This window comes from Suricata suricatta, chromosome 7 (assembly GCF_006229205.1).
Source record: "Suricata suricatta isolate VVHF042 chromosome 7, meerkat_22Aug2017_6uvM2_HiC, whole genome shotgun sequence".
Taxonomy (NCBI): domain Eukaryota; kingdom Metazoa; phylum Chordata; class Mammalia; order Carnivora; family Herpestidae; genus Suricata; species Suricata suricatta.
Genome location: NC_043706.1, coordinates 87,766,174 through 87,791,657, shown reverse-complemented (window position 1 = coordinate 87,791,657; position 25,484 = coordinate 87,766,174). Strand labels below are relative to the sequence as shown.

General features: G+C 33.9%; 1 protein-coding gene across 3 annotated transcripts in view; it reads right to left on the bottom strand.

Annotated features, from left to right (window-relative positions):
- Positions 1-25,484, bottom strand: part of GRIK2 (glutamate ionotropic receptor kainate type subunit 2) — a 622,100-nt gene that overhangs the window by 226,265 nt on the left and 370,351 nt on the right. For all 3 annotated transcript variants that reach the window (XM_029945013.1, XM_029945011.1, XM_029945012.1), the window contains 3 exons: positions 22,618-22,761; positions 18,960-19,067; positions 5,252-5,365 (listed from right to left, as the gene is read on the bottom strand). In XM_029945013.1, the coding sequence (XP_029800873.1) occupies positions 5,252-5,365; positions 18,960-19,067; positions 22,618-22,761 (366 nt within the window). The remainder of the gene's footprint in view (positions 1-5,251; positions 5,366-18,959; positions 19,068-22,617; positions 22,762-25,484) is intronic.

Here is a 25,484-nt window from a genome sequence, read left to right as displayed (position 1 = left end):
CTGAAGTGCTACTAGCTATGAAGGCAAAAAACATGTACAGTGGCATTTAAGTGTTAGTAATCTTTTGATGGACAAAAATCAATTATTATACAGGAGCAGCACAGTGGGAAGCACTCAATATATTTAGACAGCCTGAGAAAATCCGCTGAAAACCAAGAACTCAGAGGGAAAATAGGCATTTTCTGCATGAAGTTAAATAAATATTCAGTCACCTAATGCTGTCCCTAGCTAGTGGATCCTAAGGAGTAAAGACAAAAGGATCAGATTATAAATTGAAGATACAGGACACACTATTTTTTAAGAGCAGTCTGTGTCTTGTTCTAAATGAGTATTTTTCTTATTCATTTTGATAATTAAGAATTTATATTTTAATAGTTTCTATGAAATAAATAAAATCCTCATAAATGAAAGCATGATTCTAAGGTTAAATTTTTAGTTCCATTAATAACAACAAACAGAAAAAGCAAGGGAACCTTAATAGCAACTGAACTTGAAATTCAAAGACCAGAAAGGTAATATAAGAAAATGTAAGAAAAGGGTATGAGTAGACCAAAGCTTTAGGTCCAGTCTTCTTGCAGGTGAAGTTACATAATTTGCAAATTATAGGATATCTTAAGTTTTCATTCAAAATAAAAAAATAATATACACTTAAAAATGTTTAAGGCTTTCTAAAATGAATCAGTCCATGATGTAACTATATGTTTGTTGCACCCATACAATGCACTGGGCATAGGTTGTGTTGTTCAAGGGGAGTACAAGAGATTTATAAACAAGATGCTCCATCTCAATTCTAAAGAGAAAAAAATATGGTAACTCCCACCACTATTTTGATTGCCCAGAAAAATATGAGATTATGGTTTAAAGAGGCTGAAAGAAAACTGAGGGCTCCATTAAAAATTTAAGGAGAGAAATGGGAAGCCCAAGACATCCAACTAAGTATAATATAACCTTGGCCTCCATGGCAGGGAATGTTTAGCTGTTTCTGGGCACACCACTAACAGAAAAACAGTGTTCTAGCACATGTAGGATTTCTGGATAAGAAGTGTTGCCTTAGAGGAACAACTCTCAATCAAAATGTTATTTTGGTCATAAACTATAGTTGCTAGACTTTTCCATAGTTGGCCAATGGAGTTTTCATTACATAGTATCAGTTGCTCGAGTTGGCTAATAGATTGGTTAAAACCCCACTACTCTACTTTTTAGCTGTGTGTCCATGAGTAGGCGATTTTGGCAATTCAGACATTAGCTATCTTAACTGTAAACGTAGGATCAATAATGGTATCTACCTCAAAAGGTTATTATGACTGATAACTGAGTAAATACATGAGTAATGCTTTGAACAGGGGCTAGCACATAGCAGGTATGCAATAAATGTCTGCTGGATATATTTTGGTTTTGGGGTGATTTTTGGGGGGGTTTTTTTTGGGGTAATGGATTATGTCATATTTTATAAAGCTGAGAAGCAGACCAAGGCACCAGCACCAGCCATCATGGTTTTCTTTCCATTTTGCAAATTTTCCAAGATCTTTTCTGCTTTAGGGCCCTTGCATATGCTTTTCTCTTTCCCAATAATACTCTCCTTTCTCTACCTTACTAATTCTTTCTCAAGCTTCAGGTCTTTGCAGTCTATTTCTCTTCAGGGAGGCCTATCTGACTTGTCCTGTCACGCCTGACTCCCAGGATAGCTCAGAAGTATTGTGTAAAAGGCATTACTCTGCTTATCTTTGTCTTATATCTTAATCAGAAGGTAATGTGTGTGTGTGTGTGTGTGTGTGTGTGTGTGTGTGTGTATCCTCCCCATGAATCTTCACCATTTTCTAAGCTCTCCGAGGGCAGATAGCATGTCTATTTTGTTCAGCAAACAAAGCTTTCACACAACCATCAATCAGTACATACCTGTTAAATAAAAGGAGAAATAAAAATAAATTTAAGAGAAATGGAGCTGATTATGATTAGCACCCTGATAATGTCAAATCCTAGAATACCTCACTGTTTTTTCTTAAGGCACATAACAAAAATATTGAACGAGAAGCATAGTGAACTTCTCTTTGATATTTTCATAGCCTCTCTTTGTGGAGATACCATTATTCACAACTCAGTCAGAATCTCCTCTGAGATTTTTCCAAGAGAGAAAAAGACAAAATTACCAAACATAAATCAAATGATCACAATCTCTTTAAAAAGATATAAACTACCAGTAAATTCTATTAAGCATAAGGCTTACTAAATAAGGCAACTAATCTCTTCAAATATGTTCTTTTCTCAATTGTGGCTATTTTATGATCAGAGTATTTTTCAGAACAAGAACTTTTTTCCATAAGTGATATAGAAACAAAGTGACAGACTTTCCTTTTAATAATTATTGAATCACTTAGAGACCAATAGAGGAATGTACTCTGAAACAGAAATAACCTATTTTTTAATGTTTATTTATTTTTGAGAGAAAGAGAGAGAGTAAGCGGGGAATGAGCAGAGAGAGAAGGAGACACAGACTCTGAAGCAGGTTCCAGGCTCTGAGCTGCCAGCACAGATCCCAACTTAGAATTGAATCCATGAGCTGTGAGATCATAGTCTGGGCCGAAGTCAGATGCTTAACCAACTTAGCCACCAACCCCACAACCCATATTTTAAAATGTAAGCTTAGTGTATACTTCATAGTTGATCTTACGTCTTCATCATTCAGAGTAATGATCTGACCAGTTTGTTCTCCATCATTGTTATAGATCAACAAATTACCTATGGAATTTTTTAAAAAATGAAGATTTCCCAAGACCAAAGCTCAGAAGTACTGTCTCCATAGGTATGATATGTGTTTTGGGTACAAGTACTTCTTAAAAAGTTTTATATCTGGTTTTAATATGAAGCTCAGATTAAGTACCACTTGTTTCAATAGATATAAAATTGTTTATGATTGAGACAAAAAAGTCTGAATACCTCTTATAAAACAACCCTGAGTAATTAAGACTGAGAATTATGTGGATAATTTAATCACCTGCTTTGTTTGGACAAGAAGTTTGCAATATAACCTTCACAGCCAAAAAATATTTAAGTATAACATTCAAAAGTTGTTTACTTCTAGTTTTCCATTTAATTAAATTCTGTTTATTTAATTTAATTTGACAAATATTTTAGTGCTCTTTTTCTGGCATTGAAATATCAAAAACTATAAAATTTAATCATGGGCTTTATGCTCATCTCAAATGGAAACACAGATATACAAATTTTCTAAAAAAAAAACCAATAAAACAGCACACAGTAATTGCCATGATAGTGTATTATGATACAAAAAGTGTACATCCCTCCACACCCCATAACATACACACAAGTTAATGGAGAGATCAGACCGTTTCATGGAGTGGTTGTCATTTGAGATGAGTCTGGAAGAATGAATAGGACTCTCATAGGGAGATGTGAAGAAATAAGCAAAGGTTTGGAGCCGTAAGATAAATGACATATCTAGGAGTTTGGCTGAATCAAGGAGAACACAGAAAGAAGACCGAACTGCTGAAGATTTCAAATATCCCCTGTATAGCACTTTTTATAAGCATTGCAGAGACATATACAATATAAAAATAGGAGAGATAGATCCTATTCTTCAAAGAAATGCTCAGTGATGTTTGGAAAAATACTGCACACATGAAATAAGAAAAGAATAGTATAACAAGAATCCTAAGTAACAGAAAGTACTTACAAGTACTATCATATCTCAGAAATGGCAAACAACATATTACAGACAAAAGGAATGTGGCTAACATAATCATGGGAATAGGTTAACTGGTTCCCCAAGTAAGTGAAAACACAGGGTTCCTGAAAGGGAATAATAGGAAATGAGGACAGAAAGGTGGGAGAAGACAAGACTGGAGAAGGTCTTGAACATCAGGGACAAAATTTTAGGTACTTTTTATGGTCAGTATGGATTCACTAAAGATTTCTAAGCAAGGAAACAGGAAGATGACAGATCATTACAAGAGAGAGTGGGGTTACACTGCAAAGGGAAAAAGGCTGTCAGCAAATGGATGATTTCATGGTTACTGCCAGAGTCCTAGAAGGAGGTAGTGAGATCCAGGACATACAGGGAAAAAAAAGAGGTCTTAGCACCTTGTGAGAGCATTTCAACTGAAAAATAAGGCCAGTGAATTTGTGGACATGAGAGTTACCTTTGAAAAGAGAGGGATATATAAAGACAACTAGGAAGTTTTGATATGATGGATAGGGAGCAAGTATTCACTAAGGCTCTTAGCAAGGGAGTGATTAAAAAACTCATAAACTTCCATCACTGTCATTTCATGATTACCAGCTTTGCTTCATTATCAAGAGTCTTTAACCCAAGCTGTTTTATTCTGACATGCCTAAGGATGTGACATCCCTTGTCGTTAATAAAGGAACAAGATTATGAATTCCTCCTGGCTTGCTTTGCCACCATAAATCAAATATAGAAACTATATAAATGCTATAAGTGTGTGGTGGTTGTTTGTTCTGAACATTAATCTCACATTCTTATTGACTACCTGGGAAGACACAAGAATTAGCATGGATAAGCTTATTCTGTAGGTAGAAAGTAATGACTTAATAATATAAGAGGCCCTTGCTTATTCTGAAATTAAAATTCCTACTTCACATGACATATTAGGGATAGGTAAATGTTACTGTGGGATTTAATTAAAATATATCATTAGAAGAAGGGTAAACATATCCATTGCATCTGTATTAATTATGTTGCTGGTGAAATTTTTTTTTGGTTTAAGAAAGCACTTGTCACTTAATTTTATTAGGTAGATTGATTTTCCATAATGAAGACCATTAAAAGTAACGTTAAAATATAGCAGAAAAATCCTGAAAAATTAATGACAGGCCCTTTAAAATATATTTGCAGGAGGTGAAACCAAAAGCAAAGTTCACATGCAGCCCCTCATATAACTATACATCTGGGCATCCATATATATATTTTAAATCTTAACACTGAAAATTCTTCAATAGCACCTCATTTTGTAGAAATGCTACAAATTCTAGTAATATGTAAAGTTGTATTATTAATCAGTATAAACAGCCCAAACATAATAACATCACTGAAGACTAACATAAAAAAACTGTGCCTAAATTATCCTTGACTCATCTGTTATACAGTAATTGCTAAATAAATGTAAAATACATTACATTCTGTTCCTTTCTGTTCAAACTATAGTGCCCTTATTAATCCACTTTCATGTTTAGCTACATTTATCTAAAAATAAATGGGAAAACAAATACTTACCAAAATGGTGGTAACAATCAAAGAACGGTTGGATAAGGAATCTGTGATGTTGGCTGGCTTTCCCTTTTGACTTTCTGTCATATTCAGGCCACTGGCTGGATCCCAAGTTCCAATCTATAAAATAGCATATGTACTTTGTAAATTGTTCATCAGGCACCTGTGAGAAAGCACTGTAAGAGAAAGTTAAGACTGCTAACACTTATTATTCACCTCTGCTGCATTATCTGCCGTCGCTAAAGTAAAGACTGCTTGTTTTAAGCATGATTCACTGCTCTGTGAAGTGTGTCCAGTGAAGTGTGACATTAAAGAACAAAATGATCCACTGCACTTCTACAGTCAGTATGGGAGCTTAATTTTCCATTCAAACTTTCATTCACCAAGATAAACCACATTTGATGATACCTTGATAGCTGGCTAGAAACTCATTAAGAGTGCATATCTTTTACTGTAATGGATCTATCTCATCCTCTCATTACAAAGATAACATGCTATGTTAGATAGACAAAGCTAAAAGAGCAAAACCTGGGAATCCAGGATAAATTAATAGGTAAAAGCAAGCTTAGGAGAGGCATTGATTAGTATTCTGCATGATCCCCAACAGGGCAAAATCTTACCCATAATTGCCTTTGGAGTTTTAAAAACTACACCTTTGCATGATTCAAAATACTTCAAAGAAATATTACAGCACAATCTCATCTGAAAAACCCATTCCAGTACTTCCATCTGTATGCTATCTAATAGCATCTGTATGTTATTTAATATGTACTTTAACTAATACTCTCTGATAATTAGGCCATACACTCTTAGTGTTCAGACATTTTACATCCCCTGAACACAGCCTATGGACTGATACAGCACACCTCTGGGATACACGGATAAGTGCAGAATGCCGCTGACTGCATAGACTGGGTGTTTTATGTACACCTGCACCATTACCCTGTCATATAACAATGGGCAGCACTGAAGAAGAACAGAGGCAAAAGAAGACCCAGTAGTTCTTTTCTCCGCCCTCTCACACTTAGAAGTTATCAGTAGTAAAATTTGTTTCCATATCTCTCTCAGCAATTACCCAATATGTTTATTTAAAGGAAAGGAAAACTATCAATTATCAATTTTTCTTTAAAGCAAACCTGTGGGGGCACCTGGGTTGCTCAGTCGGTTGACCTCAGCTCAGGTCATGATTGCACAGCATCCTGCGCCGCTTTTAGTAAGGGGCCTGCTTGGGATCCACTCTCTCCCTCTCTCAATGCTCCTCCCCAGCTTACATATGTGTACCCTCACTCTCTCTCTCTCTCTCAAAATAATCTAAAAAATAAATAAACAAAATAAAATAAAACTTTGTATGTAAATTAAATTATTGTTTTATTTTTTTTCTGTTTTTTATTTATTTTTGAGAGACAGAGAGAGACAGCACAAGCAGGGGAGGGTCAGAGAGAGAGGGAGACACAGAATCTGAAGCAGGTTCCAGGCTCTGAGCTAGCTGTCAGCACAGAGCCCAATGCAGGGCTCGAACTCACAAACCACGAGATCACGACCTGAGCCAAAGCAGGATGTTTGACCGACTGAGCCACCCAGGTGCCCCTAAATTAAATTATTTTAAAGTGACATTGATCTAGCGGGTAATAATTACTCTGATCTACCTAAATATGCTAAAAAAGATCTAATTAGCATAATCTTATTCAACTTTATTATTACAGTCCTTTTTATTTTTATATGTTATCACATTTACTTCTTTATCTCTTTTTTTGTTTCTTTTATTGTATTTATTTTATTTTATTTATTTGGGGGAGGGCATGCAAAGAGAGGGAGACAGAGGATCCAAACAGGCTCTGCACTGTCAGCACAGACTCCAGTGCAGGGCTTAAGCCTATGATATGTGAGATCATGTCCTGAGCCGAAATCAAGAGTTAGACACTTAACCAACTGAGTCACCTAGGCATTCCCTCAAGTATATATTTTTTAAATACATTAACTACATGAGGGGATTCAATATAAACTTTTTAATGATATCTTTAAAAAACTTCTTGCCACATTTTTTATTGAGCTAATTTTCTTCTTACCATTTAAAAACCACATATTCTTGATATCTGTGTCAATATAGGAGAAAGTCAAATAATACAGTAAGAAAAAAAAATACTGATTTCAGCATTCTCTCCAAAGCATATTATCTACTGGTCAATTAAATTACTTTAGACTATGACTACCATAGTGCCATAAAGACTGTCAAACTGTAATTTAGGGTCAATAATGTAAAGCCTTCAGGGGCCAGACAGTAACATCCATGTGTGAAGAAAAAGGACATTAGCCAGTAGTAAGAATTTCTAGGCAAAGGTGAGCAGCTTCTAAATTTCACAAAACTTCAACACAGAATAGCACATAACAGCCACAATCTGGACCCTGCTCTTCTGACAGCTGTGCCTTGGGGCTGCATGCATGAGAGCAGGTGACTTGTGACATGTCCTTATAAGGCATCACTAACAACTAATAGAAACCTTACTAGAGACCTGAGTGGGGAAAGAGAGAGAGCATAATGTAAAACCTAGAATGCCTGCTGACCTGTTTACAGTGCTTCAAATTCAATATCATAAAAAAAAAAACACCCTTCCTTTGACTGAATAAGACACATCTGCAGATCGGATTTTGCAGTGACCGCCACTTTTCTGCTCCTAGTCTGTAATTAATACCTATTACACATTTGTCCTCTTAGATTTCCTTTCTTTTTTTTTTCACCATTGACTACATAGCTCAATTTTTCAGATGTGTAATTCTACCAGCAAAAGCACTGGCAAACATCATGTTCCCACTGTCATCTGCCTAATAGCATCCTCAAAACTGATAAGGTTTTTAACTTTCTACCCATTTCACCAATACAAAATATTCCCAATTTCACTTATCATCATCTTCTATGATTATTTCTCTAAAAATTAATTTAGCTAAATGTCCACTCATCTAAATATATTTATCTTGTTTCATTCTCTGTCAGTTGCTTTTCTAGTACTATTTGGATTGAGGGTTCTGCTTAATGGATCCATAATTTCTTGTAGTCATAAGTATTAGGCATTCCCTTTTATAAATCAAGGTTTATGAACAGAAAATATAAGCTTTCAATATTTTCAGTAGCATAAAATTTAAATAAAACATTTTACATGATCCCTAGAGTTAAAGTCTACAGGGAAAATACGATTCAAAACTTACTATTTCTTGAGGGAATTTTTACCAGTGAATCTTTTGGTTTATTTTGATTTAATCACAAGAAACATGGCTAAGTCAAGACAATAGTTTTTTGTTTTAATCTATTTTCAGAACACAATAATTTTCATCATATGATTTAATCAAGTCTTTAAAGTACTTTTTTCAGTTCCAAAATCAAATAAAAATATCTAAACATTCTTTACCCCCAGAGTTGTTTTAACTAGAGTGATAAAAACTCTCAACAAAGTGGAAAAAAGGGAATGTATCTCAATACAATCTAGGCTATATTTGACAAGCCTACAACTAACATTGTAAGAAATTCTGAAAAGCTAAAAAAGTTTTTCCTCTAAGATCAAGAACAAAACCAGATGCCCACTTTTGCCATTTTTATTCAACATAGTACTGGAAGTCCTCATCATGGTAATTAGACAAGAAAAAATTCATCTGACTTGAAAAGGAAGAAGCAAAACTTTCACTATTTGCAAATGACATGATATTATATATAGAAAACTCTAAAAACTCCACATAAAACTATTAACCTAATAAACAAGTTTAGTTCAGGTTCAGAATACAGAAATCTATATACCAAAATCTGTTATGTTTCTATACACTAATAACAAACTATCAGGAAGAAATATTTTTAAAAATCTCAATATACTTGCATCAAAAATAATAAAATAATTAGAAATAAAATTAACCAAGGAGGTGAAATATCTGTACATTGGAAACTATAAGACATAGCACAAAAATAGACATATAGATCAATGGAATAGAATAGGAGGGCCCAGAAATACACTCATGCTTATACGGTCAATTAATCTATGACAAAGAAGTCAAGAACACACAATTGGGAAAAGATAGTCTTTTTAATAAATGGTCCTGGGAAAATTGGGCAGCTACATGCAAAACCATGAAACTGAACCACTTTCTATAACTATATACAAAAATAAACTAAAAATGGATTAAAGACCTAAATGTGAGACCTGAAACAGTAAAAAAAATTCTAGAATATAACATAGGCAACAATTTCTCTAGACATCAAGTGAAGTAACTTTTTTCTAGATATGTCTTCTAAGGCAAGGGACACAAAATAAAAATAAAATAATAAAAATAAACTATTGAGACTACATAAAAATAAAAAGGTTTTGCACAGTGAAGAAAATCATCAGCAAAACAAAAACTTAACCTATTAAATGAGAGAAGATATGTGCAAACATTATATCCACTAAGGGGTTAATATATAAAATGAGTAAAGAAATTTATACAACGCAACACTAAAATCAAAACAAACAAACAAAAACCCCACAACAATCCAATTAGACAATGGGCAGAGGACTTGAATATACATTTCTCCAAAGAAGACATACAGATGGCCAACAGATACATGAAAAGATGCTCAACATCACTAATTATCAGGGAAATGCAAATCAAAGCCACAATGAGATATCACCTCACACCTGTCAGAATGACTAAAATTGAAGAGATAGGAAATAACAGTTGCTGCTGACAAGGATGTGGACGAAAAAGGAGCTCTTGTGCACTGTTGGGGGGAATGTAAATTGATCAGTCACTGTGGAAAACAGTATGCAGTTTCCTCAAACGTTTTAAAGTAAAAATACCATATGATGCAAGAATTTCACTACTTGGTATTTACCACAAGAAAATGAAAACACTAATTCAAAAAGATATCTACCCCTATGTATCTTGCAGCATTATTTACAATTGCCAAGATATGGAAACAACCTAAGCATTCAACAATAGATCAAAAGATAAAGTACACACACACACACACACACACACACACACACACACACACACACAAAATAGCCAAATCAATCTTAAGGAAAAAAAAACAAAACTGAAGTCATCACATTCCCTGAATTCAAACTATACTAGAAAGCTATAGTAATTTAAACAGTATGATATTGGCATAAAAAACAGACAGATGGGTCAGTGGAATAAAACAGAGAGTCCAGAAATAAATCCACATATATATGGTCAATTAATTTATGAAAAGGGAGTCAAGAATATACAAGAGGGAAAGCACAGTCTCTTCTGGACAGCCACAGGCAAAAGAAGGAAACTAAAGCACTATTTTACACCATACATAGAAATTAACTCAAAATGGAGTGGCTTGAAAGTAAGATCTGAAACCCTAAAACTCCAAGAAGAAAACATAGGCAGTAAGGTCCTCTACATAGGTCTTGGCGATACTTTTAAAATCTGATGCCAAAAGCAAAAGTAACTAAAGTAAAAAGAAATAAGTGGTAATACATCAGACTAAAAAAAAAAAAAAAACTCTTGCACAACAAAGGAAGCCATCAAAAAATGAAAAAGCAACCTACTGAATGAAAGAAAATATTTTGAAATTATAATCTGAGGAAAAGTTCATATCCAAAATATATATAGAACTCATACAAGTCAATAGCAAAAACACCTAGAAATAAATAAATATAGGCAGAAAATATGAATAGCCTTTTTTCTAAAGAATATATAAAAATACCAACAGGTACATGAGACTATTCTCAACATCTTTAATAATCAGGAAAATGCACATGATCTAAAGATTATTTTTAAGATAGTCCTAGCACAATATGGAGTCTCTACCATAAAATGTTTGTTTTAAAAATACTCTCAGTAATTAGTCGCCTCCAATCATATGACAGATTAAGTATAGTTTGCCTAAAAAATATTTGCCATTCCTTTTAGAAGGAATACTCCTGATAGTACTATTTGAAGGTATTAAGAAATGGAAAGCATAAGGAAGGTATTGACATTAAATGCTAATTTCATATTTGGGAGATGAATATTCTCTCCAATTGATCAAATGTACAGTGGTGGACTGTACATATCTCTATTAACTAGTATACCCATACTTCCTAGATAATTTGCAAAGTCGGGTTCTCAAGCCTATATGGTAGGATACAGAATAGTGAAAACATAGTGTTTTCCACACAGTAGTTGTTTTGCTAAGTGTCAGAGGCAAATTAGAGACCTTTTCTCTTACTTACCTCACCCCTTCCAATGTTGAATTTTTAAATGAAAAGTAGAGCTAGTTATTTGGATTATTGCTCAATAAAAGTATCACTAATAATGACAGTTGTGTATTTTTATTGGGCTACACAGTAACAAATCACTTAAAAAAGAATTGGCACCTGATGTCCCAAAGATAAATATGAACCATTTCACAGTATTGCCTATCTGCTGCCTGACAGGAAGAATTCATACTAAAAAACAATTACCAGGGAACTGACTACCTTCATACATAAGTGATTTGGCCTTTGCCAAGAACCCCTCAGTTACCTCCCAATTTCTTCCCTAGAACTGTCTAGCCACCAGTTTCCACAGAGGCTGGAATTTCACCATTTGAGAACTACAATGTTCATATGAGGACAATAACTCAATAAGTATATAATCATCTCACAGAAAGGAATGACTAATCCAAACATAGATTTTTCACCTTCAGGATTTTTATTTTTGTCTAAGGCAGAGACTATCATAAATATTAGAAAGAATTAGAGACAGGAGGTATTTTTATTTTTTTAATAAATTTGAATCAATGAATTAACTGTTTTCAAATAGAACAATGTTCAATTAGTTAAGAGCTATTTTCCAAAAACAAAAATGTAGTTCAGAGACTACACTAAAATCAAATAAATGCTTTAAAATTTATGTTTAGTATACATGCTTTATTCAAATTCAGTAGTTGAAAGAAAAAAGTCAATATTTGGTATTCTCTGATGGGTCAAAACAAGAAATTGTGTGCTCTTAATAAAATAATCCTATTGATTTCCAAACATAAATATCATCTGTAAGTAGTTCTTTTAAATATTTTACCACTCTGAAGGTTAAAAGTTATCAAGCAAAATAGTGACTATAAACATGCTGACACACAGCCCAAAAATATCAGTATGGTATACTTGTAAGATAGGGCATATAATGAATTCTAAATAAGAGTTAGACAAATTAAATGGTTAACATCTCCAAAGAAAAACACTAGGCTTGGATCCTGCCTAGGATGTATTTTTGCTTTTTAAGAACAAACAACACATTTCTTACTAGGCAATATCACTATTAGCATTGCTTTCTTACGGAGAAGCAAAAGAAATCTCAGTTCCAGAGAAAGTTGGGGGCCATTATTGTCATGGGGACCAGGACATATGTACCAAACGCCATCAAAGAGAGAAAGATAAGAACTGCTATGCATCAGGTATCTAGAAATCCATCAAAGAAATAGTTCTCACCTATCTAGTGTGGATTTTCACACTTAGATAAATTTTGAAGACTATAAATTCCATTCAGACACCTTTTTCATAGGGAGTTAATGAGTACAGGATTCTACAGGCAAGAGAAAGGTCAATAGTAAAGACTTCTATAGAAATTACCACTTGTTCTAAAAATATATATGTTCTACAAAAAGTTTTTCCAAAAGCAATTTGAAATGTGTTCTGATCCTAGAACATCTACGCCTGTAAATTGAGGCAGGCAGGGTTTCGCTACTAATTCTCACCCTCTCCATACATTGTAAAAATATTTGAGTTTTCAGTAAGAAGCCTATGGATTACTGATACCAATTTCTATGAGTGGGCCCAAATGCAAGCAGTAAATATTCAGAAAAAAAATGATGCCAAAAGTTGAAATGAAGTTTCACTGGAAAGTAAAATATGATAAATTTATACTTTATAAAAGTTTGCAAGTATGGATCATCATGCTTTATATTATATATATAAATTCTTAACTGCAGAAATTGGCAAGCATAGATTCCGTAAAATGGTCTTGTGTAGCCACTTGCTTTTTTTTTTCCAAAATATCCCCTAAGGATATACAAGTTAGAAGCTGATATTATTATAAAAACATGATGAGGCAAACACCATGTTATTGTTCATAGTCCTAAACACTTCCAGGCTCCTTAGTACCGACTCTGGCCAGAGAAATATATTGTACTTAGCCTTATGGTTTTCTTCAAAATTAATATAAAACTAATATACAAAGCTAATTTTCATAAACATTAGACTCCTTTGAGGAGACAGAAAATTCTGTTCTCCAAGTTCTTCTTTAATATTTAATATAAATATTACATTCAAGAGGCCATCAGTAAAATAACCAAAACAAATAGTGATGTTTGATGCTAGAAAAAACCATGAGGGTTACACAAAGATGATTTTAGTTTAACACCTCTACTTGGAAGCTAATACTCTCTAGTACAATAAAAATTCATTTGAAGAGTCCTTTTTTTTGTTATTTTAGGTTTTTTGTTTTGGAGAGCACATAACATAGATACGTCACAAAGTACATTCAGTAAGAAAACTCAATAATGTGGTAGATTAATTGATTTTATTATTATTTTATTTATTTATTTTTAGTTCAGGTATAATTAATATACAGTACTATGCTAGTTTCAGATGTATAAGTGATTTTTTTATTGCATCCTAGTTTCTTAAAACATTTTTTTGAAGTGTATGTGGTTATTTTCCCCCAAAATGGCCTCTGGATAACTCACCTTGCAATGGAAATGAACTATTATCATGGAGTGTCATCAGCTCAATTCAAACCTATGTTATGTAAAAGCTTCCCATTTGTTTTGCTCTAAACAGAATCCTTATGACCTTATATTTTAAACACTTTAATCTTTCTTTACATCTTATGCCATTTATTAAAGTCTTTTGTTCCAAATAAACCTGGTCTTTCCTAAGGATATAGATAAACTTTAAAGGACTACCTCATCCTAATAGTCTTTACCTAGTAAAGGTAAGCCATTTCCAGTAGTAAATCATATCCTAGTTACATTTTCAAAGAAAAAAATATAAACTAAAAAACTTCTTTGTATTGTCAATTATGAAGATATTTTACTTTTCTAATGTCAATTTTTCTTAACCTTATTATTTTTGCTATGTCTTCCTTTTCTTTCAAATGACTTCAGTAATTCCATTGACAGACTGTATATGCAAATAGACAACAGTCTGACCATATATGAAAATAGAACTTGACCCTGAGCCTCTGAGAAGTCAAACTACAACCACGTGACAACCTCTGCCCCAAATGGTCAAATTTATTCAATAACCCTCAGCTTCCCTATTCTTTGCCACCATTCTAACTCAGGATCACCAGAGAAGCTCAAATATGCCCTCCAAAAACATTCACCCAAAATGCCCTGCTTCTCATTAGCCCACCCCATTCCCTCAAGTCAACAACCTCCAATCAGAGCACATCTGAGGCCTATTTTTCTACTATAAAGCTTTTCCATTGACCATTGCATCACTGCAAATGCAAGTGATGGTGGCTACAGCAAACTTTGAATAATAACTTCTGTTTGTTCTTATTTTATTGGTCTTTGTTTATTTCCACACCATAGACTTATATGATGAAAAAAGGAACTAATATAAATAGAAGAGTTATTTTTACTCTTTGATATAGCATTGGAATGTCAAGATTAAACTTCACAATGTAAGTTGCATTGTGCATCCTGAGCTTATAGCTCAGAGTTCAGTGTTTTATTCTCTTGCTGTAAAGTACTGTACCCTTGAACCCTTGACTCACAACCCCAGCCCATTGACTAACTACTGGATTTCTCTGTTCTCACTGTGTAGGTGTTGGGGCAAATCTGGGAAAAAATTCTTTTTAATGTTGTAACATAGGAAAATAACTTTGCACCAGACACTTGAATAAGCATTCTATGTGAAGTATTTCTTATGATCCTCATGGTGACCCTTCATTCATTCAATAGTCAACATTTTTGAGGATATACTTTGGGCCAAAGACCTTGCTAGGCCTTGAATATGTAAATAGGGAGACTGGGGGTAATTTTTTTCTATCTGATAGGACTGGCTAGGAACACAGCCATTTTTTTCTTAAAAGTACACATAAATACATAATAACACATTGTAATATGTGCCAGGAAGGAAAAGCACAGGGCACTATGAGAAACTTAAATGTGCTTAGGCTTATGGGATTTCTATCTAAGAAAGAAAGACTTAATCTGTGATCCCCCAAGATGAGAAAGAGTCAGGCTAAGGGGTAGGGGTGGGTTTTACAGGCTGGGAAAATTCTACCATCAAAGTAATAGAGAAAGCTTTGTGTCTGTGAAAAAAATGAATAAAAGCCAGTGTAGTTAAAGCATAAAAAACATCTGAGATGGTGATAAGAGTTGGGGGGGTAGGCAGTGCTTTGTAAATTATATTTGGGTTTTAATCAAAATGCAGTAGAAATAAGTGAAAGGATTGAAACAGAGCAATGACATGAATCATTTTACTTTTAAAGACACTGCTCTTGCTGCCATTATATGAAGAATGAATTGTAAGGGGGAGTAGAACAGGGAGGCTTTTGGGGGCCCTGATGTAGATGTCCAGGTGAAAGGTACCCTGACTATGATTGCAATAATGGAGTTGGAGAGAAATACATGGATTCTAAGCCTATTCTGGAAGTAGAATATACAATATGGTCTTTGAATTGACTATAAGAATTCAATCTAGGAAAGGTACTTATTCTTACATTCCTCTTCCTATTCTCAAGTACTGAATATCAAGCTCTTAAAGAAAACAAATTGTCCCATCGCCTGAGGTAGACAAAATCTGGAATGGCACCTACAGTCCCCAAACCTCCTTATTCTTATTCTCCAGGCACTTCCATGGCCAGGAGAGCTTGTATGGAAAGATGCAATGGGTTGTGTGTGCAGTATTAGTGAGCCTTCTTAGACATTGACTAAATGGGCTAGGTTCTAATGAAGGTCCCAAGAAAAAAATTCAATGTGATCTCTGGGCACTAAGTGGAAAAGATGTGTTCATAGTCACATTTCAACCCCAAACTCAGTTCTCTGAGCATACTTCACCTCTCTCTGTTTGTTGGAAACAAACCTGTTCCTTCCTGGTTTATCTACTCCATAGTTGTTAACATCAGAAGCACGGACTTCTTCCTATTAACTGATTTAGTCCTAAGGTTCACCTTTCAGAAAGTGATCCAAAATCTATGATGTTAATAACATATAAAGAAGTCATCTTTATTTTTAACACAGTTACTGCATAATTCTGTATTTATACATTTGTGAATCCACTTATAATTGGCAGGTTTCCTTCACTAGAATAAAACCTTCCTGAGGGCACAAAATAGAGGTTCACTCTATATTTGTGAGAGGATCAAATGCATAAATGAAGTGTGTTGGACAAAGATGACCAAGACAAAGCTAGGAAGAGGTAGTAGGCATGAGAAGTAATGAATAAAACCAACATTTTACACATTTTTTGTTCATTTTCCTCAACTAGTCATGATAAAATAGAATTGAGGATAATTAAATTCCTAGGCTTGACACCTATAAACATTGTATTTCCAGGTGCTTTCAGAGGCCATGATATTCTCAGTTCAGCCTGTCCCAGAAGGAAGCCCTTTGCACTCTACAATTTTTGAGATGAGGAATTTGGCACAGAGAACTTGGGTAGAAGGGTGAAGTTTACACACTTGTGACAGAATTGTAATTGTAATTTAAACCTCTTGGATCACAATTGTTAAACCTTCCACACTGTGAACTCTATTAAGGTAGGAACTCTGTCTTTATGTCTATGGGTTGGTAACTATATTTTTCAGGACAAATTAAAAGTAAAGTCAGCAAGACTCAGTTTTCATAAATTAGCTACTGCCATCACCTCTGATGCAGTTGAAGACATTCTATTTTAGAAATGTTAAGAAAGTTGTCCATAAATAGTAAATGGCAGAACAAGGATTTGAGCCTGATTCTGTCTGAATCCATACCTTGATCTCTCAACCATTCTACTAAGTTAAAAAATGAGTACATTTTGCTACTAAGCAGTACTTTACTACTCAAAGTCAAGTCCCTCACAATGGCATTTCCAAGAAATTCCCATTATTCTTAAGATCTGACCAATCTAAATCCTACCACCCTCTTTTAGCTGATGGTTTATGCACTAAATTTTGAAGATACTGAAAGCCTTTATTTTGACATTTTAATTCCCCTTCTCCTTAACGTGCCTTCACTCAACATCAGTACCTTATATGCCTTCTCAGATTTTTTTCCCAATTTCTCTGTAATGATAATTTCCCCCACTAATTTCTTCATCAATCTTTGATTTATGTCTTTATAACTGGCTCCTCCTACTTTTACCACCTGGCTCCTCCATTACTCCTTAAAAGCGTAGTTCCAATGCTCTGTTCGTCCTTGAATTAACAACCCTGGTGAAAATTCAGTTACTGCCTTCTGTCATTCTTTCTTCATCTCTCACTTCCACTCTCAGAATAGTTTTAACTTCATGAGTCCATATTAAAATAATTTCAAACTATAATATCTTTTCATGCATCCCATAGGCCTCCAGGCTATTCTCTCTTTGAATTTGTATTGTATACAGTGCAAACACCTTAACATGGTGCTCACTTTATGACTTACACCTAGCAGTTTAGCTCTGTCTCCCATTGACTCTGTGTGTGTGTGTGTGTGTGTGTGTGTGTGTGTGTGTATTCACATATACCCATGTCAAATCAAACATTATGCTATGTCTTTCGTCATATTGTTACCTCTTTCTGCAATGACTCAATCTCTACCAATCAATAATTCTGTATTATTTAAAGGCTAGTTCAAAGTACCTCATACTATGACTATGACTCTATACTTAATTATATCCTTTGTCAGAAATAATCTTTCATTGCTCTTTTAAAGCTTGAAACTCTTTTCCATTGTATTTATTCACAAATGTGCTACCTGACCACTCTATATAAAAAGCCTCTTGAAGATAAAGACTGTGTGTAATTAATCAAAACAGAATTTCAAATTTCAGAGGAGTATACAAAATCTTTTTGAAATCACAAAGCAACATGTATAGCTTATCAGTATGGCTGGCCACCACATGTACTTGGTAACCAAGACATTTAGAGTCTCTCTATAATCCATGTTAGAGCCTAGAAAAAGATTCTCTAATGTTTCCTTTACAGGGTCTATACTAACAAGAAAGACAATACAAATATAAACAAACTTACACTGATATATTTTATAGTAAGCACACACTCAAATTCTGTAATCCTTGTCTGTACTTTACCTCAATCCTTAGAAACAGAATCAAGTGAGATAGACCAGTATAATGTATCTATGTTCATACCTAATTTACTTTGTGTACATGAATTCAAACATTTCACATGAATATGACCCAGGTATGGAAACATACCTCTGTATTTAATCCTTTTCTTATAACCTGCTCCAAATAGGAAACTCTATCCAAGCACAAGTGTGTATATATATTTTTTTAATTACTGTATTCAATCTTAAGATCAATAAAAATTATATGCCCTTCAAGGTATAAGAAAAATTGGGTGAGAAAATAAAATATTTAATTGTCTTAAGATACCTATTATTATATTCAATATAACAAATTGAAGATGTATTCTTAAGTTATTCAATAAAGTTAAATAATAAAGTTAAATATCAATGAAATGTGGCTAACAGAGGGAATAGTACCCTATATCTTCAGAAAGTTGTGTTTCATTTAATAATTAAAGAAAGTAAATTGAATGACTCAGGTACCTTTTCCAAACCTTCTTCCTTCAGACTGATCACATCCAAATCAAAATCTGTTCGCAAGCCATTGGTTTTGTTGAAAGTTATTCTGCCTGTCAGACCTTCCCAATGTGCCTACAGGGAAGAAGTAGGGAGGTAACTAAGTAGAGAAGATAAAACATCTTTTCACACAAAACGTAAGAAACATTATTTTTCTTCTCCTAAATTGACATCACTACTAATTTTTAAAACATTTCTTCCTCTTCTGAACTTTAGAGGATTTTTTCTATAAAAACTTATCTTAGTCACAATACAAATTTTATTATAAACTTTTCATTTTATTTTTTTTAATTTTTTTTTGTTTTTTATTTATTTTTGATAGACAGAGATAGATAGCGTGAACAGGGGAGGGTCAGAGAGAGAGGGAGACACAGAATCCAAAGCAGGCTCCAGGCTCTGAGCTAGCTGTCAGCACAGAGCCTGATGCGGGGCTCGAACCCACGAACGGTGAGATCATGACCTGAGCTGAAGCCAGATGCTTAACCGACTGAGCCACCCAGGTGCCCCTATAAAATAAAGCATTTTCTAGGTATAATGTTTTGTGAAAAATTTGAAGATTATATTTTAAATAGCAAACTTCCTTTAGCAAACAATAATTTAGTTCCTTGTTATAATAAATGAGATAGTGAATGTCTCACTGGAGATTTCAAATAGAATTATTGTTATAAAATACCACTTCTAATTCATACTAATAAGAATATAAACTTATTTTATTATAAGGAAAGAAACTGAATTTAGGAAAACCTATGTTATACAACTTCAATTATGTACTTTCCTCTTAGAATAATTAACTTAATACTTTCTTTTCCCTTAAGTGAGACTGGGAGAAATATATCAAAATTACTTCATATCTAGCTATACTTCCTGTAAAAAAAAGCTTTCCATGTTGTAAGAAGTGGAAATACAATAATCTAATTACACAATGGGTTTACCCATCACAGGTAAAAAAATTTTTGAGCTTTTTTTTAATATGAAAAGTTTTCTCTTTCTGCTGGCTACATAGACAAACTAATGTTTTCCATATTTGTCATTTAGAAATAGTTTAGAAAAATAGTTACATATGAAAATTTTAAGTAATATATACTTACAGCTATAATGTTTGAAAGAATATATACCAAGATCCAAAGAAATAAAACCAAATAGATTATAAGTAAAATTTCAATAAGCACTACAAATGGATATCATTATGACTACATTTCTCTCTCAGGCTCCATGTATTTCTATACTTATGTATAGGGATTCTAAAATAGTGTTAGGCTAATAAATTACCCAAAAAAATCCCAGAAAAATTACAATACATATCTACATACATATTATAACACATAATCACTAAGTTTAAACATGCATTAACTGGTCCCCAAAAGAAAGAAAAAAATATTGTTAACCTAATCTTTTCCAAAAATAATAATCTCAGGTGATGAACAAAAATGCATATTAGTACAAAAATGGACAATGTGAGCAAGAAGTACTGGGGCATTTGGGTGGCTCAGTCAATTAATGATCTGCCTTTGGCTCAGGTCTGAGTGGCTCAGGTCTGAGTTAAGCATCTGGCTTTGGCTCAGGTCATGATCTTACAGTTGGTGGGTTTGAGCCCTGTGTAAGGCTGGAGACTGCTTCAGATTCTGTGTCTCCGTCTCTCTCTGCCCCTCCCCTGCTCACACTCTGTCTCTCTCTCAAAAATAAATAAACATTAAAAAAATACATAAGTAGAAGTATAGAATAGTAAAATAAATCTGGGATAGAGGCTGGATAAGGAAATGCTCATCAGGTGAAATGCACAACTCATAAAGTTGAATCACAAATTTAACTCTGAACTTCCTAGCAACCAAACCAATGAAGCAAATGTGATCTAAACACAACATACAGGGTCCATAAAAACTGCCCAGGAGAAGCAGCTTTTCTTGGCACTGAAACCTGAGAGGAATGTCTCCTGTTAGTTCTCATAAAGGCACACTGTGATTTAGTGGACAAGGTCCGCAGCAACACCTTGTGAGAAATACAACAGTGAGTTCCATACATCCGTGTCTTACATGACCACTGGACACATACCTCAGTACCCAGATGCTGCATTCAGAAAGCAGTCCTTCAACTAGCCAGACCTGTGCACTATGTTCTCAGCTCTCTGATGCAAACAAGAGTTAAATGAAGAATGTGAGACAAATAAATAAACTAAATATTCTTCAGGGAGTGTCATTTCACCTATCTGAGAATATGTTAAACATTACACAAGGAAAATTCATGGGTATTCCTCACCAAGGACCTAGAGATTCTTTTGTTTTAAATTTTTTTATGTTTTTTTATTTTTGACAGAGAGAGAGAGAGAGAGAGAGAGAGAGAGAGAGAATCTAAAGCAGGATCCAGGCTCTCAGCTGTCAGCACAGAGCCCAATTCAGGGCTCAAACTCATGAACCACAAGATTGTGACTTGAGCCCAAGTCTTTAGCTTAACTGACTGAACTACCCAGGCACCCCTAGGAGATGGAGATTCTTAATTATAATCCCATTTTCATGTTTATATTTTCAAGTTGAATAATTTATTACAAGATGAACTGAGGATTTCTTTTAAGCCATAAAGAAAAATCTTATATAGTAACAATACCTGTGATTTTTCTAGCAAAGATTCAACTTTAATAGTTACACTTTCATACAAAAACTCCAATTATAATCAAATAAAATGTATCTTAAACTGACAGAAGGATTTTCTTTATGAAAGGATAACTGGGTAGAATTGTGTGTGTCTATATGTGTGATCTTTAGAATTTTTACTGTATTTCTTCACTATGGGCATTTTTGATATAACCATAACAGTTGTAATCAGAAATTGATACAATACAATCAGAAATGATATGTGGCCATAAGAATGATTGCATTATGCAATATGAAGTAACCTTTATACTTTCGTGAATCAAGGTATGTTATTTTGTGTTAACTGCTCATATAATTAAAATAACTAGATATGATTATTTAGGAACAATAGATCTAAATATTAATTCCTGTTTTAAACTTTTTAAATGTTTATTTATGTTTGAAGGAGAGAGACAGAGTGTGAGTGGGGGAGAGGCAGAGAGAGAGTGAGAGACAGAATCCAAAGCAGGCTCCAGGCTCTGAGCTGTCAGCACAGAGCCCGACACAGGACTTGAACTCACGAACTGTAAGATAATAACCTGAACTGACATTGGAAGCTTAACCGACTGAGACACTCAGGCGTCCCTAAATATTAATTTCTTATAATGTGCAATTTAGTGGAGGAAAATGGCATTCATGTTAAAAATTGTTGCCTAAAATATAAACATTCTTTGTACTCTATCTCCACATAAATGAAAAGTAATACACATAAAGATTCAGGAAGGTGAAAATTAGCAGTGTCATAGATCTTAGGTCACAGATTTTCATCTGTTTACACAATTATTAATATTTCCAAAGATATCCATTTATTTGTCATATAATTTTCCTCCTTTTGTTCCATATCATTTAGTAAAAATGTTAATTTTGCTTGTATGGTGGAAGAAAGAAAGTTTAGTTAAAAGATAAAAAGTAAAACTTCACCTGTTAAGAAAACTGAAATAATCTCAATCATTCACCTTGAGAACAAAAGAGAATAGACAGATGTGCTTCTCCTGACATACCTCTTTAATTAGGCTCATAAAACGGGTCCCGAAGCGCCAGGGTTTGTGTCTATTACACTGTAAGGAACTGACTGTCATCTGGGGAAACTGTTGGACGCCCACAGACACCACGTGCACAGCATCATACATGAGAGCAGCGTCAGTCTGAAAGCCAAGGAAAAAAAAAAAGATGGAATTAATACAATATGTGAAACCTATGACAGAAGGTTTGGAAGGGGGGAGAAGGAAGAGATAAGAGAAATATATACTCAGTTTATCTTCACATAGGCAAGAAAACAATATTTCCAATGTTCTGGTTCTCTTAAATAAGGTATTGTCATCAATTACTACATCAGGTCCATTAGAACATTTGACCTCCCCTCCCTTTCCTGAAGTCATTACCCAGTTTCATATTGTCCTAGTATTTCTGTTGAAGTAGGAAATGTGTGAAGACATCTGTTACTTTATTTTTTTGTCACCTCCTCTGTCTCTGTTTTACTCTGTCTCACTACACACACAGACACACACACACAAAGAATGCAATGGGGAACATTTTAAATGATTGCATACATTACACATTGTATATAAAATTATATAAACAATTATCTTGTATAGAAAGAACAAAAGAGATTTAAAAGGAGATTCACCTAAAAAGCTTAGACATAACCCCTGATCTTCTCTTCAGTTTAATTTTTCAAAGGATTCAATCTCAGAAACCATGCTACCATTTGAATCTCAATACAATGTATTAATCCCTTTTTAAGAAACTAAGCTTAATCCCCTGTCCTGTTTTCTTTTCCCCAAAATTTCCATACGAATAAAAGTTCATTTTGTCTTCTCAGGTAAAACGAATATGAATTCTGTTTGCACCTGCTCAAATGATGACCACTTTAGAAGCTGATGATAAAAAATAAAATGTTTATAAGTCGTAACAAACCAGAGGCTCCGTGACTGTCAGCGGCTGTGTTAAATGGACCTTCACATTGTGTTTGACAGATCAATGCCAGGCTCACTACCTACAGAAGAGGACCACACTGACAGTACTGCTAGCAATGAACTTCGGGCCATCTGCTTGGCATGCTTCGGAATAAAAGCATATATTTCCTCTTCTCATTCACACAATTAGTGAGCTGTGAAATGAATTCCAAAATGAATAGGAACCCTGTAGATTATAGCGTTTGCCACAATACAATACAAAATGAGTACACACAGTAGCTTTCATGCAAATGGATCCTAAGGAGCTTTACCACATAAAATGGAAGACGGCTAAAGAGCACAATGCAATGACAGAACATAATAATAATACCATTTTATAGTTCATAAATCTTTGGGGAATATAGCTCAGATTCATAACCTTCACTTTGTAAATACCAGCTGACTACTTTCACACACTCTGATGGCTGCATAGTGAAATGGGAATCATGGAGTTGATACAGGCATACATCATGAGCCTGAGGATTAGAGTGATATTTGTCTTTGGCCTGAAGTAATATTCAGGGGACATATCTTACATACCACACAAGTGGTCATAAAAACAGTTACCACAATATGAAAGACACATTTTATTTTAAAATAAAATGAATGTTTAAAAAAAATCACTGTTAACAAAGGTGGAGAGGAATGATCATTTTCACATACTAGTAAGATAAAGGGCAATTTTGCAATTTGCAAAAGAAGCCTTTAAAATATCCATGTTCTTTTTAACCCAGTAATTTCTTTCTGGAATTTTCCTAAGAAAATCAGAGAAAAAAACATAAGCTACACATATGATTCACTTTTATTTATAATGTAGAAACCTACTGAATGTTCAGATTAAGGAAACATAATAAAATCACCATGATATTTTATATAACTAAAAACTATGTCTTGAAAAATAATCAATTAGATGAGAATTTGCATGTGATATGATGTTAAGTGTAAACATAGATGATACAAATCTCTATGTCCAACACCAACTATTATATATCTTTATGTACATCATTATGTACTATTAAGTTTATTTACTTCTCACAATAATGGCTTAATAGAAGCACTACTATTGTTCCCATTCACCAAATGACAAAATCAACTTTGAGGGAGATTAAGTAACTATAGGCAAAGTCACAGTTATTAAGTGGAGAGGCCTAGATTCAAACAGACTCTCTGCTCATAGCTAGTACTCTTTAATTTTTTTAATGTTTATTTATTTTTGAGAGAGAATGAGACTGAGTGTGGGCAGGGAAGGGACAGAGAGAGAGAGGGAGAAATGATCCGAAGTAGGCTCCAGGCTCAGAGCTGTCAGCACACTGCCAGACACGGGGCCCAAACTCACAAATGGTGAGATCATGACCTGAGCCTGGATCAGATGCTCAACTGTCCAAACCACTCAGGCACCCCTCACAGCAAGTATTCTTAACCACTATATTATATGTTGTATCAATAACAGAAGATCACAAGGAAGAAAATACACTAAAATGAAACCAATAATTACTCTTGAAAGTTAGTAATTAATGAAATTTAATTTTTCCTTTTTATGGATTTTTCTATAGTTTTTTTTAAGATAGAAGGTTGCTGATACCATTCAATACTTCTCAAGATGAAAATTTTTTATTTATTTCCACAAAAATAACCAAAAGAACATAAATACAATATTACTACCATTTCAACATGACTTACTGACTTACATCATCTTATATGACTTACATGAAAGTCCTATAATAGTAATCTCATCTAAAATGGCAATGCTAAGAAAGTATTTTTGCCAATGTAAGTGTTCAAAAAATTGTCTTTGTACATAATTTCAGTGTCAAGATCAGAGGACATACTAGCAGCTAATAAAAGTATTTAAGATCTATGATTTTAAATGTAATTATAAAAGAAAGAAAATAAATAATAAATTTAATATACAA